The sequence below is a fragment of the Neophocaena asiaeorientalis genome, unplaced genomic scaffold (genome assembly GCF_003031525.2).
Source record: "Neophocaena asiaeorientalis asiaeorientalis breed wild unplaced genomic scaffold, Neophocaena_asiaeorientalis_V1.1 scaffold82, whole genome shotgun sequence".
NCBI classification, from domain to species: Eukaryota; Metazoa; Chordata; class Mammalia; order Artiodactyla; family Phocoenidae; genus Neophocaena; species Neophocaena asiaeorientalis.
The window spans coordinates 6,298,249-6,317,454 of record NW_020173068.1 but is presented as its reverse complement, the minus strand read 5'-3'; the positions used below and the strand labels follow the sequence as shown (position 1 = coordinate 6,317,454).

General features: G+C 35.7%; 1 protein-coding gene across 2 annotated transcripts in view; it reads right to left on the bottom strand.

Moving 5' to 3' along the window:
* The window catches only part of ITCH (itchy E3 ubiquitin protein ligase), a 112,066-nt gene that overhangs the window by 51,770 nt on the left and 41,090 nt on the right, over positions 1-19,206 (bottom strand). For both annotated transcript variants that reach the window (XM_024742887.1, XM_024742885.1), the window contains 4 exons: positions 14,919-15,060; positions 12,191-12,315; positions 11,159-11,296; positions 4,056-4,101 (listed from right to left, as the gene is read on the bottom strand). In XM_024742887.1, the coding sequence (XP_024598655.1) occupies positions 4,056-4,101; positions 11,159-11,296; positions 12,191-12,315; positions 14,919-15,060 (451 nt within the window). The remainder of the gene's footprint in view (positions 1-4,055; positions 4,102-11,158; positions 11,297-12,190; positions 12,316-14,918; positions 15,061-19,206) is intronic.

The following is a 19,206-nucleotide window of genomic DNA, read 5'->3' as shown; positions in this document are numbered from 1 at the left end:
CACACAGGCTCAGTAGTTGTGGCTTGCGGGCTCTAGAGAGCAGGCTCAGTAGTTGTGGCGCACAGGCTTAGATGCTCCGTGGCATGTTGGATCTTCCTGGACCAGGGCTTGATCCCGTGTCCACTGCGTTGGCATGCGGATTCTTCACCACTGCGCCACCAGGGAAGCCCCCATTTATATACTTTTAAATCTTTGTCAATTTGGTAAATAAAAACATGAATGTTCAACAGTATTTCATTTATAGGCCATCTGAGTTTCCTCTTCCATGCACTCACTGTATGTCTGTCTTTTGTACGTTTTTCTATTATAAAGGAATAATTTTTCCTCATTATTTGTGAGAGCTTTTTACAATCCGAAGGTACTAATTTCATATTGGTTAAATAGTGATCATTTGCTTTTACATGTTTGAACATACAAGAGTTCTATATTTCTACATAATTAAATGTATTCAGAGATATTTTCTTCTAAAGGTTTTATAATTTCATTTTTAAAAATCAATTTAAAAAACCTAGAATCCACCTTCATTTGGGGATGAGCTGAAGGTCTAACCTGATTTTTCTTTTTCCATACAGCCAGTTTTCCCTGGCTTGATTAGGCTAAGATCTCATTCTCTCCTGCAGTATTTGATAATGTTAAATACACATCTTTTTTTTTTTTTTTTGCGGTACTTGGGCCCCTCATTGCGGAGCACAGGCTCCGGACGTGCAGGGGCTCAGCGGCCATGGCTCTCGGGCCTAGCCGCTCCATGGCATGTGGGATCTTCCCGGACCGGGGCACGAACCTGTGTCCCCTGCATCGGCAGGCAGACTCTCAACCACTGTGCCACCAGGGAAGCCCTACACATCTTTTTAAAACATTTTTCTCTTAATTTTTGTGACACTGCTTTTCTAATCCTGTACTCCCCACTTCTAAACCATTCCTTCTTTGGTTTGTCCTCTTCCTCCACTTTACTAAATATAGGTCCCTATGGTTCTGTTCTTATCTTACTTTTCATTCTCCACAAATTTTTGCCTAGGGTCTCAAATTCCATGATTTCAAAATAATTTTAAAAATATTCCAAATCAGAACTCGAATCTCTGTCTCATTCTCATCCCCTGGTACCAAATTATCAGCTAAATGCAGGAGATATAGAATAACTCTCCAATGCTAAAGCCACTCTTCCTCCTATGTTCTAGTTCTGTGGGTGACTCTGCTACCCTCGCAGGCAATTTGACTTTTCTTCTCTCCTGTGCCTCTTGATACTCAATGCCTAAGTCCCACTGATTTCACTGGCACGTTTTTTCTCTACTCTTCTACCACCACTGCTCCAGTTCCAACCCTCATTATCTCTCAGTGGATTACTGTAATAAGTTCCCACAGAGGTCTTCCCACCTTCACCACCACCATACAATCCAAACTACACATTGACTGTCAAATAATTTTTCTTATAGCGTTTTGATCATACCAATGCTCTGTTCAAATATTTTAAAAGACATTCCTCTCCAGAGAAAAAGATTCTAGAAGCCTATACTTGCAAACCAAAATCTCCATCTGGCTCCAACCTCTGCAGTACTAAAAATAACATTTATTGAGGGATAAGCACTTACATGGGTGGGGGGGGCGGGAAGCCTTCCACTTTAGGCAACAGTAAAACACACTCAGGCTCTGAAGGTAAGGCAGTCCCAGGTTCAACTGTGCCACTTACACTATTAACTCAGGCAAGTTTCTTTCCCTTTCTGAGCCTCAGTTTTCTCATAACCTGTAAAAATACCTACCTCATAAAAATATTTAAGGATTAACTGAAATATTAGGAAACCTGTTCATCATACTGCCTGACACATAGTAAGAGGCAATACAGATTGATTCTACTTTCAAATTCACCACCTGCCATTTCCCACTTTCAATTACTCTATTTTCAGCCAAATACTGAGGCTGAAGATTTCCAATAAAACCCGTGTTCTTCCCCACCTCCATGACTGTTTTTCTTCTTTCCACCTAGAACTCCTTCATCCAATTCCCTCAAGACATGCATATCCAAATTATAACTATGCTTAATGGTCTTAGGTCAAATGCCATTTCTTCCATGAAGTTTTTATACATTTTATAGACTGTTTCATTTTAAAAATCATGTATCATTTTCTAATAAATACAAGTAAAAGCAGTTCAAAAAAGAAACAGGACTCAAACCAGCTCTGAAGTAAAAGAGGATGAGATTAAGATCAAGTGACACTTCTGCCAAGCTGTGCAAGCCTAGATTTTCAAGAAATAGACTTTGTTACATAACTGAAAGATTTCCCATAATAGTTTGTTGAAATCTAAGAAATACCTGTATGTCTCCTGAATAGTGGTTCTCAAAGTGTAGAACCTAGTCTATCAGTATCACCTGGAAACTTGTTAGAAATGCAAATCTTGGGCCCCATCCTAGATGTAACAATTTGGGAGGAGGACACAAGGCTTGGCAATCTGTGACTGGGCAATCTGTTGTTGAACAAGTCTTCCAGGTGATTCTAATGTACTCTGAAGCTTGAGAAACATGGTGATACCAAAATAGCACTGGTGGTTAACTTTAGTTCCTTTAATGAGTGATTGTGGAGCTAAAACCTGAGATGAATTTTGAAAACCAATATGGAAACCTGTATACTGTATAGAATTATAAGTGTGAACTTATCACCACCATTATATGTGAAAAGCAATTAGCTACAAATTAAGTGCTACTATGGCTTTGTTTTCTGCTTCAGTCTTACAAACCCCTGCTTATCTCACCATACATATGTACCTGATCGAAACATGGAGAACCAAGATGCTAATATAATAAGGTCACAATATACAAATCAAAGATTAACAGTCAAGAAGGCACATCCAAAAACAAAATCTTGAATGCCAGGCACCAATCATCTTGGTAATTCATAAAAGTGACAGAAGACAACACTGAGAAATATACAACATCCAGACATGCTATGGGGGAAAGGAGACCAACAGGACTATACTGATGATATAGGCAGTGCTTGAATTACAGTAAAAGAACCTAAAGCTGTTTAGTAAGCTTCTTAAATGACTGGGGGGAGGGGGAGGTTTTGCCTTGTTCACATGCCTTGTAGTTATGAAGTCTGCAAACAAAAGCAAGGGATTCACCATGATTGTTGTGTAGCAACATTTAAACAGCATTTGACAGTTTACAAAATGTTTTTCAAACCCATCATCTCAGAGGTATGCTCTCTGGAAAAGGCTAATGCAAAGGAATTCATGCTTAACACAAAAGACATGCTCAAAGATTAGTCTGGCAGTCTCATAAACCTAGAAGACATTGTTCCTCAGATTATTTGTGAACAATGATTCACCTGGGAAAATGTAAAGCATCGATTAAATAAATGGCATGAAGCCACGGCTCTAGCAATGCCTTTGCAAGAAACTTACAGCCGTCTAGAGTAGTTTCATAAAGTATTATAAGAGAGATTTTGCAAAAAAGAAATGAGAGTGGCAAAACAGAACCTTTCAATGCACTATAAAATTCTACCATTCTCACTTATTAATGCAAAAGTATGGGTTTATTAGGCAAAAGAGAAGTTATTTGACCAAAGAAATCTGAAGTATTAAAACATCTTTATGAGGGAAATTTCATGACTTCAAAAAAACTATGAAACAGAAAATAAAAAGAAACACAAGAGGCATAAGTTGTCTTCCAGTCTACAGTTATTAATTTTAAAAACCTTTTCTATTGCTTTTTAATCCCAGTGAGAAAAATTATAGCCCAGCTTTCCTAGAAAAGAAAATAGCCCAATGATGGCCCTGGGATTCTGAACTTTCCTACCTTTGGAAAAGTGCCAACATATTCACTTTTCTATAAGCTGAAAAAGTATTAGTGTTTGGGTATCTCTGGCCTACTCTAGAGAACTGCAGTCATATAAGCTTAGGGTCTTAAATTTTCCATAAATATTTCCTTTCCTACCTTGAGCCCTGAAATTTTTGATACTCATTTTTATATCAATCTGAATTTAAAAGTTTTGACTAAAATGAAACTTATTCATTCTCCGTTGTTTCTTTCTGCATTCTGTGGTATGTAATAAGTGAACTCTTACCTTGTTTCATCCTTGGGTCTGGAGCCATCATCATTCTGTGAAGCACCTTTAACAATAAAAGTTGTACAGAAAACAAGTTTCAGAAAGTGGTTTGCACCTTTTTCTTAAACATGCTATGTAAACAAAACCTTTCACCAAATCTTTCTAGTAAAGAATATACTGGAACAGAGTTAAAGCCCAACATGATATTTAAAAGGAAAATATGATAAATGCTCGTGATTGAGAAGTTTTACCAAAATTTTGTGCAAATGATTATTATGTGTAAGAGATGTTAATTAGTCAAGGTATATTACTCATATGCTGCTTCTGCCTTGTTTGAAATATGTCGCGCTTGATTCTAATTCAAATGTATTTTAGTCATCTTTTGGGGAGGAATCAACTACCTCTCCAAAAAAGTGCTGATTACCAGCAGGACGATGATAAAATAGATTCTGAAAAACAGTATATAGAGAAGTTTAAAAAACTATGAAATGCAAAAAGAACTCAAGTTTAACAGTCTAGGTCCATTTAGCTAAAGAATAATAGTCCCTAAATACAGTCTCTAGTTTCAAACAGTGAAATCACTATATTACTCCAAAGCATAATTAATGAACTAATTCATTAAAAAGATGCTGAGTCACCACTATACTACTACTATATCATACTCAGCAAGGTTGGCAAGTGTCTTATCTAGAAATGTTACATTTTTTAAAAATGGTACAGGTAGATAGATAAAATGTGGCATACCTATGCAAAGGAAAATTATTCAATAATAAAAAGGAACAAACTACTGAAATATGCTATGTCACTGATAAACCTGAAAAGACATTATGCTAAGTGAAAGAAGCCTGACACAAAGACTACATACTGTTATGATTCCATTTACATAAAATGTCCAGCAAAGATGAATTTTTAGAGACAGAAAATAGATTAGTGGTTGCTCTAGGCTAGAGGTCAAAATGGGATTTCCTGTGAATAAGCAGGAGGGATCTTACTAGCGAATGAAAATGTTCTAAATCTGATTTACAGTAAATGATTAGATCACTCATTAAATTACTAAAAATAATTAAATTAACACACTTGAAATAGGTAAATTTCATGAAATATAAAATACATGCCAATAAAACTGTTAAAAATGGTTTTAAAAAACACGGTACAATGAAATACATTTTGGCTGAAAACGGTATGCTTCAATTTTATAAGAATTATTTTTATATGGAATATATTCCCCTAAAATAGCTGATAAATGACATAAATGAAATCAGAAAACCAAAACAAAATATCATAAATTAAAATCAATCAGTGTTCCATTTTTTTCAAAAAAATAAGAAGATAATTTGAAATAATCCATTTAACTCTACCAATAATTGCTACTTCTAAACTTTATCATTTACTACAGTGAAGCATAGTACATATTTAATGACATGGACTGAGGCCAGACTGCCTGGGTTTGTATTCTAGGTTCAACATGAACTAACTTTGTGACCTTAGAGGAATACTATTGATTTTCCTGTGCCTTTTACCTCCTGTATAAAATGGGAACAATAATGATGCCTACTTTCATAGAACAGTTATGAAAATTAAACATTTAGAACAGTGCCCAGCACATATAAGCACACCATAAATATTAACTATTATTGTTTCCTGACATTTACATTTCAAAGTTCAAACAAGGGTTATTTTTGTTCAATCTTTTATTTCACTTCAACACAGAGTAAAGCCATAACTATGAAATTTATGACATAATTTATTTAGATCTAATCTTGTGCTTTCGACAAGAGAATAGTTAAAAAATATAAATCTATCCAACACTTATACAATGAATGTCCAAGAAGAGGAAAAAGGCTGTACTTAAGTTGGCATTTTATAAACATACTGCTGTTTAAAAGTATTCCCAATCCAAATTTCCTCCAAAAAAATAAAAACCTGATCAGATTTCTAAATACACATTTTATCCAGAGGACACTTTGTTAGAAGATCAACAAAGATCTCTTCTATTCTACTGAAAAGGATCCTCCTGCCACAGAAGAACCAGCTTTTAGATGAAGCAATTTAACACACTATTTCTACTACTTGGGTGCCTAGCAATCTCAAAAGCAAAATGAACAAACAAGTGAACTGATAGTAGAGCAAGAGCAGGGTGCAGTAAGCAAATGTGAAAGACAGGGTTACCCTGAGGGCTCTGAGGTGGATCAAAAACAAGGTGAGGGGGCTGAACCAGAGACATCCACATTAGGCTGGGGATCCTGGAAAGGAGCTAAAGTATTCCCAGGTAGGTGACACATCCGGCACTAACAGAAGCAAAAGAAATTTTCTCTGGCCAAAGAATCCCCAACTTATTAGGCCCTTAAGATTCCCCCAGACTAAGATCAAATATAAACTGGCAATCAAAGAGCCACAACATATAAGAAAACAAGCCTCAATGAAGGAGAGTCAAAACATTTATATCCCCAAATATTTCTGATACTGGAATTTTCAAATGGAGAATATAAAAAACCTACTCATCAAAAGAAAACTAACAAGCAAGAAATAAAAAACTATCAAAAACAAGCATCAGCAATTCCACTCCTAGGTATATATCCAAGACATGCACAAAGAAACTTGGACACAAATGTTTATAGCAGCATCATTTATAATTCATTAATAGCCAAAAGGTGGAAATAAGGCAAATGTCCATCAGTGGACAAATGGATAAAAAAAAATTGTGGCATATATACACACAATGAAATATCCAGGGAATTCCCTGGCGGACCAATGGTTAGGACTCCGCACTCTCACTGCTGTGGCCCAGGTTCAATCCCTGGTCGGGGAACTGAGATCCCACAAGAGACGCAGCATGGCCAAAACAAACAAAAAAACAAAACTAATATGCTAAGCAAAAGAATCCAGACACAAAAGGTCACATACTCTATGATTCCTTTTTTATGATACGCTCAGAAGAGGCAAATCCATAGAGACATATCAGTGGTTACCAGGAGATGGAGGGGAGGGGGAATAGGGAGTGATTACTTAACGGATAATGGTTTGGTTTTGGGGGGTGATGAAAAAGGTTTGAAATGAGAGGTAGTGGATACACATCACTGTGAATACACTAAATGGAAATGAATTGTACACTTTATAAGGTTAAGTATCTATTTTGTAAATTTCATCAAAATTAAAAGAATAACAAAAAAGAGGCATATTTGAAGAAACAATAAATGTTGTAAAGCTGAAAATGCACCTGTGTCATATCCTAGGAATCCCACTCCCAAGTATACAGCCTACAAAGACCCTTCAACCTATGTACCAGGAGACATATATAAATACAAAAATGTTCGATGTATCACTTATGTTCATTATGGCAAAAAACTGGAAAGAGCCCAAATGTCCTTTGACATAAAAATGGATAAACTGGGGCTTCCCTGGTGGCGCAGTGGTTGAGAGTCCGCCTGCCGATGCAGGGGACACGGGTTCGTGCCCCAGTCCGGGAAGATCCCACATGCTGCGGAGTGGCTAGGCCCGTGAGCCATGGCCACTGAGCCTGAGCGTCCAGAGCCCGAGCTCCGCAACGGGAGAGGCCACAACAGTGAGAGGCCTGCGTACCGCAAAAAAAAAAGGATAAACTGTGGTATATTCACCCAATGGATTATTATACAGCCATGAAAATAAGTGAGTTACAGACACAAAATGGATAAATCTTAAAAGGCAACACTGATACTTTCATAGAGCGCAAAAGGACACATGCATATGTGAAAAAAATTTAAAGCAAGGAAAGGATAAATTCAAAGTTCAGAACAGTGATTATCTCTAGGAAAAAGACAAGGATTGATATAGGGAGGAGAACATGGGTGGATGCAATGATATTGTTCATATTCTAATTCTTAAGATCACACCCGGGTCCCTGGCAGTGAGAGCACCAAGTCCTATCCACTGGACCACCAGGGAATTCCCAATACTTCCATTTTTAAAGTAGCACTGATAAAGATTAAAAAAACGTAAGTGTGTAAAGGAAGTTTTGCTGGCTTTTTTGTGATGTTAGTTAATATTCTGAGCAAACATTTAAAATAATCAATCAAATATAAGTCAAATTTTAAAAAATACCATTACAGCAAAGTTTCTCTCTATAAAATAATTAGTTGGTACCCAGACCCAGCGGAGGTATAGTAATTTCAAATAATATTTGGTATAGCAAAAAACTTCATCTAGTTTCTTAGAATTTATTTTACTGAAAAGAAGCATTATAATCACAAATGAAAATGACTATTTACCCTAAAATCAAAAGAAACCACAAAAACTAGAGTTTAATGAGAAAGACTGGGAAAGAATGAGATAAAACCAAAACAAAATGGAACATACACAATAAGAACCGGAGGTCACATATGCCAACAACTATCCCCAAATTAATTTTAAATACATTTCCAGAGCATCCATGGTAAAGAATAAAGATCTTTACAAGAATATGTTCCCATTTTATTACCATAAATTTAAAAGTAAAATAGACTTTTATTTCTCTTTAGGAAAACTAATGCCTTTGATGATGATACTTTTCAGTGTTTCTTGTTGAATGCCATATTTGGGAAGACAGGTGTTAAACTAACAATCAACCACCACCACCTACCCAAGAAGTCAAAAGAAAAGGAAAACATCAAGACAAATTATGTAATTACTTCCTAAACAGAAAAATAAGGAAGAGTATCAAAGAAAATGTTACAAATGACACTCTCAGTTGGGATATTAAACTTGTTCCCTGAGTGAAGACAGTGGTAGGGGAGGTAGAATGGGAACATAAAGCTCTCTGGTTTTTAAATAACGCTTGAAGTGGGAAGAACAAACAAACATAGTGAGTAAAATCTGTTTCACCTGAAAAAGAGTTTACTTATATAACTGCCATTTTTAGAAAATTTATCCACCAAAAAGAATAAAAATTTTATCTACCAAAAAAATGAAAATTTAACTATCAAAAGAGATAATGCTATCTATCTTATTAGAAAAATCTTCACAGTATATCTAAATATATAACAAGCTATTATTTGGTGACTTTTAATACCAAAATTCAGACAGATCTTTTTATAAGCATTATTTTTAAATTAACCAAAAATATTAAAGTCTAAAATCCCATGAGTTCTTCCACAAAAACTTTTTTGTTTTTTAATTAATTTTTCATTGGAGTATAGTTGATTTAAAATGTTGTATTAGTTTTTGCTGTACAGCAAAGCCACAAAAACTTGACTGAACACACAGAGGGGAAAAAAACACTAAAACCCTGTAACATTAGAAAAATATTAGAATACAAAAGAAACCAACCAAACAATGCTCAGATGACAGAAATTCAATTTTAGTGCTAAACTCTAATTTTCATTTCTGGCTTATAGTTAAAGTTACAGAAATGGAATCAATCAAAAAACAATACAAGTGAAGTTCCCACCACAGATGCTGTGGACTTAATTGGGTTTTCTTTGCTTACTTATAACAACTCATGATTTCATTTAAAGTTCCTAAGTTTTTAACTGTGGAACGGAAAGTATATTGGAAAGAAAAGGAAACCAACAAATATTTGTGTTTCAATCTTGACTCTGCATCGCACTTGTTGCTGTGATACGGGACATACTATTTAAACTCTCAGAGCCTCACTTTCTTTTATATGCAAAATGTCTTACAAAATTGTGATGGTTAAATGAATATATATGTAAACACACCAACACAGTGCCTGGCACATGGTAAACATTGAACAAATGGCAGCTACTGTATGTGGCAACTCTAGCCCTAAAATCCACTGTGACTTCCCAGTTAAAACCTCTCTTTACTTCAAAGAATGTGTCAATTATTTTCCTACTTGCGTCAAAAACTGGTTACATAGAAATGTCCACTTCTGTAGGAAACAAACAGTAAAGTCATAAGTATAATATGCAGTTTAGAGTCTACTCTGAAATATGAAGGCTGACATGCTTTACTTTTGTTAATTATTAAATATTCTGCATTAGTAGCAGTTTCAATTTGTAGGAAAAAAAAACTTAAGAAGCTATAAATACTGAGGTTTTAGAGCAGTTTAACAATGTAACTTAACTTTTATTACCTTCAGGAATTCCAATTTATAGAAAAATATAACTATTACAGAGTTCCTGTGAATAACAGTCAATTAAGATGAACATGTCAACTGTGAAGCAGTATAACGAATTCAGAAGTTTCTTTCCACCCTCATTAACCCCAAAGAACCAAACTGGAAGACACACCAGGACTATCTTAAAGGTTCTGCTATTAAAAAGGGTCACGAGTTAGAAAGTAGGAAGTCTTCCAAAGTAGGAACAGAAGTACAGCAGCACCTGACAACTGCAAAATGTTTCATAAGGCAGTTTCTAAGTAAACAAAAAATCTTTGTCAGACTAATCAAGGAGACCATTAATACGTGCTTTGTCTTGGGGCCTCTACAATCTGTGTTTCAAGTGAAAATACACTTATTAGCACATTAATAAGGGTTGGAAATATCTAAAGGGAATTCACTGAGAAGTGGTTTTAATTAAGCATGCTAGCTGTGCAGGCACTAACTCAGGTGCTAGCCAACTTTTTTTAATTACAGCTCATTTATTTCCTTTAACAAACATGAGTAAATCATAAACTGTAAAATATATCAGCATACATATGAAGAATTGGTTCTGTCATTATTATAACTCAAAGACATCTCAATAAATGTAGCCTACAAAAGTGGAAGAGGAATGGCAAATGGATTCCAGCTTGTTACTGGCTTGTCTGGTACAGTACTAAGAAGGATTTCGAGTCAAATTTAAACTCAATCAGACACTGCTACAGAGAGTAAACTATGTCTGCCATTAGCACTGGAGAAGGTGTAGCATCAAATGTGCCATACTAACTGCCATTGTTGGCCTACAGAACGGACACTTTATAAATCAATTCATCACTCATAGGGCCAACTGTGATATGGCTTTTACTTGGCTAGCTTTTCAACTTATAGAAAAATGTTTTCCTCATAGAAACAATGCACTAAAAGTTTAAAATGAAAAATGTCTCTTTCTAAAAAGGAAATAAAATAATTTCTTTAATGTGGAAAAGAACAGCAATAATTACAACATACTACAGTGGCTAATGTAAGAAGAATCATTAAAGACCCTATATAATAAGTGATTACTCACTTTCTGAACATGTAGTTTCACCATTAGCAATAACTTCAGACTCTAGCTGCAGCCCATCAAGACAAACTGACAAATCTCCTATTGTCTCTGTTGGTTCTTTGTCACCTACAAGCTGTAAAGTCACAACTACTTCCTCAACTGGAAGAGAATAAAATTATAGAAAATGGTCACTTTTTTTCCTTTAAGTCTTAACTGTTGAAAACAAAACTGTCAGAAAAACTTTACATTTATGTGTACACAATTTGTTTTAATACACTTCACCCAAGGTTTCAGGCCTTTTGATGCCAAAAACATTTTAAAAATAGAACAAAATTTCCTAATGGTTAATATCCACAATGTAAGATACTAAATAGCTTAATCATCTCACTTATTATATTCATTCTCTTTTACAAAATGAGCCAGCGGGACAACTAAGACTACTCAGCAATATATACCTGACTTATATTGACTGAAAACATAATTTAAGAATGAATTTTCATCTCGTAAATCCTAAATGAGAAATAAAATCCTTTGAAGTATGTTTTAGATACTCAAGGGATTAAATGTTTTTAAATCATGATATGTTAATTAAAATAAGCATGTTTCAAGTTTTTATGTATCTATAAGTATATATAGATATCTAAAGATAGAGATATACATGTATAAATAAAACCACAACCATCTAAAATGAGGACGTTTTCAAAATAAGCATTCGAAAAGGAAATGTCAAAATATTAACCACATTTGTCTCTCTGTAGTGAGATTACATTTTTCCTTCAGCTCTGCTCTATATTTTTGTTTTCCATAATTGAGTATATAGCCTTCAATAAATACCTATTTACTAAATATTTATTTAAAATATCAGATCCAAAATGAATGGCCAAACCACGGTTACTCAGAATGCATTAAACAGTTCAAGATTCATCTCCCTATTAATATCATAACCAAGTAAACCTAAAAACAAATAGTGAACATAGTTTCTTCACATTTGGCACATGAATTTCTTGCAGAAAAACAAAAGCTGAGCATATTCTATTGTTTTTACATACATACGTTTCATATTGTTTGACTTTAATGTTTCATAGATATCTAATGCAGCAGTTCCCAACAAAACATCAGATTTCAATGTCTGGTGACTCCACACACGAAAATGTAATTTACTCACAGGGGTGACGATACTACAGGTAAAAAAAAAGGTGAAAAATAATTTCCTTAAATATCACAACAAGATTGTAAATAAATTATAATTAAAATCTTCTCACTGCACACCTTACAGTTTACCGTACAACCAATACTGCCTATGGCCATCTTCACTTGTCACTGAACTATAGGGGCAATTTCATGCATGTGTATCATCAACAAAAGTAAAAGTGCTCACCATGCTACAAACTGTTGAAAAATCAGTTTTACTTTCGTAGTACAAAAAAGTTAATTTATTAATTAAATCCTTATTTTATGTCAGGTAGTATGCTGAGCTTAGGATTATTTCGTTTAATCTTCACAGCAACCCTGAGATGAGAATTACCACTCCCATCTTCAGATATAGAAGCTGATATTCAGAGAGGTTAAGCAAATTGCCCAAGATCACACAGCCACACTCGGTGGCAGACTATGAACGAAACTCTGTCATTAAAATTTATACTAAGAAGTTTCTTGGTCAGCTACTTAATGATTTGAGGATTATATTACCCCAAGTTTCACACTGTTAGAGGCAAAGTGTCCGGGACAACTGTCAAATAAAGACTCTTCCAGACCTTGCTAAATGCCAATACAGAATAGAAATCTGAATTTGCAATAAACTGTATAAAAACTATTTCAATTAGAAAAACAGGAACACTATATAACCTACCGGGGATGGAATAAAAGAGTTAATAAATTTAATTTTACTTTGAGGTCTACTCTAAATTATTTCAATTCAAATCTTGAGAGAAGTCTGCAAAGCCTACTACCCAAAAATGGAAGCTGTGTTAAAATTGCAGCCCAATCTGCTGCAACTTAAAAATTCAGAAGATCTTGGGCTATGTTCCCCCGAAAATCTGGACTTAAGAATAACACTACCAGGCTTCCCTGGTGGCGCAGTGGTTGAGTACGCCTGCCGATGCAGGGGACACGGGTTCGTGCCCCGGTCGGGGAAGATCCCACGTGCCGCGGAGCGGCTGGGCCCGTGAGCCATGGCTGCTGAGCCTGCGCGTCCGGAGCCTGTGTTCCGCAACGGGAGAGGCCACAGCAGTGAGAGGCCCGCGTACCGCAAAAAAAAAAAAAAAGAATAACACTACCATATAGGGCTACAAGGAGAGTTTCTTTTTTCTTAACTTTTAAACCAGTAAGGAGTTCATGTCATTATCGGCTCAAGAGCCCTAAAGTACATTTATTGTGAGCACAGATAGTTGGTAGAAAGTAGATGAGTATTCAGTCTGTTATTCTGAACATCTCCAGTCGCTAATGGAGGCTGTGGCCTTTTGAAGGTTTGTTTTTTTAAAAAATGTTACTCACATATTGTTTAATTTAGATCAAATCTCTAATGGGGCACTAGTTAAAAATGAAGTCTAAGAAACGATGTTGAAATAAATACAGACGAGGAACATTATTAGAATGATACTTCTGCAAATAGGTTTCAAGATGACCTTCAGTAAATTCTTAAGTTTCATTCATTTGCTCAAAATCATAAAGTACATCAAGATGCCCTACAACTTCAAAAATCCATGTTAAACAATAATATAGGTTTAACTAATTTGTTTTGTCATTTATTAGGAATAAATACTGTCCATATAAGCATGTATATCATGTGAAGAGAAGAGCTTGTCATTTCAAATGTCTCATCTCACCATTTAGAAATAAAACTTTTTTTAGTTACAGGTTTGTTTCTCTAAGAGAAAAAATACAAGAATTCCAAATGTTAGGTAATGAAAGCAACTTGTCTATATTTGATAACAACTGGTTATATTTTGAACTACACTTTAATATACAAACCAAATACACTATATTATTTAAAGATCCATTTGTTGATAAATCATACATTTGCTTCCATTTTAGTAGAAAAATTAAAATTAACCTATAATTCTCTTCAACCTGTAATTCCCTTCCTACCAACATCTGAGGCTTCGTCAATAAGTGTTGAAATTGAGCTACATCCTACTTCTATGAATTCGAATGACAGATTAAAAACACAAACATATAGACATATGCACAGGGATGTATATCGCAACACTGTCTAATAGCACAACATTAGAAACCAACCGATCGATAGGGAACTAGTAAAATTAATCACAGTCCATCCATATTAAAGAATATTATGTAGCTATATAAGGGATATTAGACCCATACGTACTCAACGAAAAAGGATGTTATGTATGTTAAGTATAAAATGTATAGTATAATTTTTTTAAAGGAAAAAAACCCCTGTGTAGGTTCTATGTGGGCACTGTAATTTTAAAAAACACAAACTATTTTTAAAAATTAAATTTAAAAAATGAAGTGAGCTACTCATAGCCCTCTATTTCAAACCTAAATTAAGGAAAGAGCTGCTAATCTTTCTAGGCCAGTGACCCTGGGATCTCCCAGCTACTTTTCAGCAGCAACAATGCAATGAAAAGGAGAGACTGGGAAAACAAATAATTAAAGAGAAAGGAGACTAGAAGGAGGAGCCCTAAGAACAGGGGAATAAGAGGGGAAAAAAAAAAAAGAGAGGAGGAACAAAGAAAAAAGTGAGAAACTTTTTTAAAGCTGCATTTCTGCTCACCTACTAAACAAAATACACCATAGAAAATACTTTCAAACCTACACTGTAAGAGGTTGCTTCCATTTGGGACTGTTCGTATTGTTGCATTTTTCTGTCTTCTTTGACTGTCCATCTACTGTGACTTCCACATAAGGACTTGGCCCAAACCAATTCTTTTTATTTTCTTTAAGTTTCGCTGAAATGACTAAGTAAAATAAAATAGAAAATATTTCAATATTCGAGATGTTAGTTCATCCTTCAAATCGATTTAATTTCATAAAGGTTAAACACAGCATTATTATTTTTACTCAGAGAAGCAGTTTGCTCTAAAATATTCACAAATTTTATTCACATATAACCTTTGTATTTCTTCCCATCATATTAAAAAATATAGGACTTTCCCACACCATCCAACCAAATTCCCATCAGTAGACCCCCCCCAACTGTCAGTATCAACAGTCCCAGAAATCTTGAGGTCAATTAAAAAGTACACTGACAAACTTGGTAAACAAATATTTGAATGCCTACCATGTTATCAGATATTGCTCTAAACTGTGGACAGAGCAGTTTACAATTAGAGATAAGTCCTTGTGATGAAAAACAGCCTAATATGGCAGAGTATGACTTGGCAGTAAAGAAGTCTTCTAAGGAAGTACTTTTAAGCAACCATCTAAATGACAAGGAGCTATCCATGTGAGGACTGAAGGTAGGAAGAAGAGAAAATTCCAGACAGAGGTACGAAAGCTTGGCATACCTGAGGAAAAGTATAGCAAACAGGGAAAAATGGTAAATGAGATAAGATCACATTCAGCTTTGTAAGCCAAGATAAGGAATTTGGATTTTATTCTAAGCATGCTAGAAAGCCAATGAAAGAAGAGAGTTACAAACTAAGATTATTTTTAGCATCTCATATATCTCTCATTATCTTAGCAAGAGCTTCTTACATCCTTGGCCTTCACCCTCGAGTTAGTCACTTTTGCCATGAAATAGCCTTGTCCAAGCATTGTGTGGAAGGTACAAAGAGTAGATTCAAATCTAGTAGAGCACCCCCTGGTTCCCACAGGAGACAACTCACTAGTCCCCTATAAATGAGACGATCACAGCCAAGGAAATATTCTACCACCTGGATATATACTCCAACAGCAAAGTTCAGAGAATGCCAGTGCCCTTCAAGACTAATGGGCCCTTGTGAGTTGCTAGAAAAGTTTATATAGCAGCTACCCAAGAAGCTCAATAAACAGACCAACACATAGACAGTCTGGGTACCCTAGCAGGCACAGTCCCAGGTGGCGGCCCTGAATCTCCCAACTTCATGTTTATCAAATACTTTTGTCCTTTTATGCTTAAGAGGCTGCTAGAGCCATCTAATTAAGAGATGACAGTAGTATGGACTAGGGTGGTAAACACGGATATGGGGAGGAATAAGCATTTTCTAAGGAGAACCAACAGGATTAGATTTCATGAGTGAGTTAGGGGAAAGAAGCAAGGATAACTCCCAGGTTTCTGGCATGAATAACTGGATAGAAGGTGCTATCATTTGATAAGATGGAAAAGATCTGGGAAAGCACAAGTTTGAGAAGGGTAGAATGGGCAGGAAATCAAGCGTATTATAAAGAATATATAAAATTTGAGATGCTCATGAGACATCTAGGTAGAAACACTAAGTAAAATGTCTTTCAGAACAGAAAATACTCAAGTGGGGATCAGACCTATCTCTGACTAATATGTACTATAAAGCCCTATCACTTAATACAAAGCCTAATTTAATCACAGGATTGCCAAAGAAAAATATAAAATCCCTATTTTTAATACATTTCTGGTCTGAGAAAAGGTAAAACAGCCCACACACTCATGCATAAGCTCATTTTATTTCAGGGGCTCTTGTGATCCTCTAAAACTGATTAAACCTAGAACAAAGAGCAATGCAGGCCTGACAGGGAGGAAATTACCTGCCCTTAGTGGCTTTTTAGGATTCAAACTTTTGAAAGCTATTTTGCCAAGTACTCCCATCCAACCCCACTAGAGCCATTTTAGGAAACTTTAAATGGGAAAATAAAGAGTCAGGGAAACCAACACCAACTGTTAGTGTTTACTATGTCTGGCACTTAAAGACTGTCATTTCGATACACAGAACTATTCTGTGAGATAGGTATTATCATCTTAATTTTTATACATAAAAAAAACCAAGCTCAACAAAATTTAAAAGTTTACCCAAGGGTCATGGCAAAGCCTGGACAGGAGAAATTATTTAAGTGTTCAAATCTCAAAGCTTATATTGCATAAAACTTTCATTACAGTCCTAATATTCTAAAATAGATCAATGTACTACTTCCTAAAATTTAAATTCTCATAGTAAATTAAAGGAATTAAAAAACTGTAAATTATAAACTGGAAGAAAAGGAATCAGAAAAATGTCAATATCATCTGTCACCTGGGCTACTCCAAGAGGCCTCTAACAACTGTCTGTTTTTACTCTCACTTCTCTAATGCAATCTCTCACAGCTACCAGAATTATCTTCCTAGAACAGATGTGATGTCAATACTTTTCAATGATTTGCTAATGCCTGCAAAATGAAGTTTAAACTCTTCTGGGGCATTTTACATTGCTTACTCTGTACGTTTACAGCCTCTTCCTATACCAAACTCCACCCAGGCCTGTGGTAGTCTAACCACTCTTAGCTGTTTGCTGTCCCTCCCAAGTGCCTAGTACTTTCATTCCTCATACATGCTACCCCCTCCACTCATGATCCTTCTTCCTGTTCACCCAATAAAATCCTACTTCATGAGAGACAAATACCCCCTTCTCTTTGACCGGGTGGTTCTTTAAACCTAGTAAGTCAAACTGTTCCTGTTCTATGCCCCCACAGCATTTTCCTATTTATATATGGCTCCTACAGCTTTCTATTCTGTCTTAGTTCTTAGTAAGTTTATCAGTTCTTACTTGTTTAACTCACTCTGTAATCTCCTTCATGGCAAGGTTATAACCAGTCTTTATAACTTAGTGATTTAAACCTGACAGGCGTTTAATACATTTGTTGAACCAAATGATTAGCCATGGTAGAAAACAAGGTGCCCTGCTTTATAGTTACTTACACACACACACACAATCTATTGCATATGATTTCATGGTACTTATTAATGTTCTTCTGATTCTTCTGTTCTGAAGGTCAATATTTTCACCCGACTGATTCTTCATCCTACCTCTCCAATACAAAATTAAAATCCTGACAATTTAAAGAAAGTAGAAGTAAATCCTTAGCTTATCCAATTTATTTTGTGAATCAGGAGGCTATAATGAACAAGGTAAAACAAACAGGGGTGCTGAGACCAGGTATGATGAGCAGTATGATGAACTGATAAGAGCTAAAACCAGTTAAAGCAAGTGCTACCTCTGTGGTCAGAAGCCTCTCATGAGAGGCTACATGAGGTCTCTGTAGCAGAACTGTCTTGGCTGGGCAGAACTGGATATAAACTTTTGACTTTAAAGTATGAAGGACTCTCCTGGTCTCTAAGCATTGGGAGCTAAATATACGGTGTTCTAGTAAATTTGGGGAAATGCAGTCATGTTTAATTTCAATTTGTAATAACTAAAATAAGATGGTTTCTCTTCCTCAAATGATGAGTTTTGAGTAAGGACTGAGACTAAAAAATTTCTAGGAAATACCAAAGAATTTATTTTGCCCACGTAAGTATAATGCTAGCATACAGCAAGCATCAAAACACAGATAAGCTCAGTATAATAGCGGAAGTTATGTACAGAACATAATTAAACAGGAAATGGCTAAAGACAGGGAAGGATGTAAGAAAACAGACTTATGTCCAAAGTAAAGGACCCAGACCATGGAATTGGAGATAAAGAATAAAGAATGATCCAGGAAATGCAAGAGTAAAAATCAGTGGAACCTGGGACTTCCCTGGTGGCGCAGTGGTTAAGAATCCACCTGCCAATGCAGGGGACACGGGTTCGCACCCTGGTCTAGGAAGATCCCACAAGGCACAGAGCAACTAAACCCGTGCACCACAACTACTGAGCCCGCATGCCACAACTACTGAAGCCTGCGCGCCTAGAGCCCGTGCTCCACAACAAGAGAAGCCATCGCAATGAGAAGCCCACGCCCCTCAACAAAGAGTACCCCCTGCTCACCACAACTAGCGAAAGCCCGCGCACAGCAACGAAGACACAACACAGCCAAAAATAAAAATAATAAATTTTTAAAAAACCACACACACATGAAGTTCTCTAAACAATCCACTTATCAACAGTACTATCATTTAATTTCTCTGAAATAAATTTTCTACTTGCCCTCATCTGGTAAGGGGCAGCAATTAGCAAACATACATTGTAAACAAA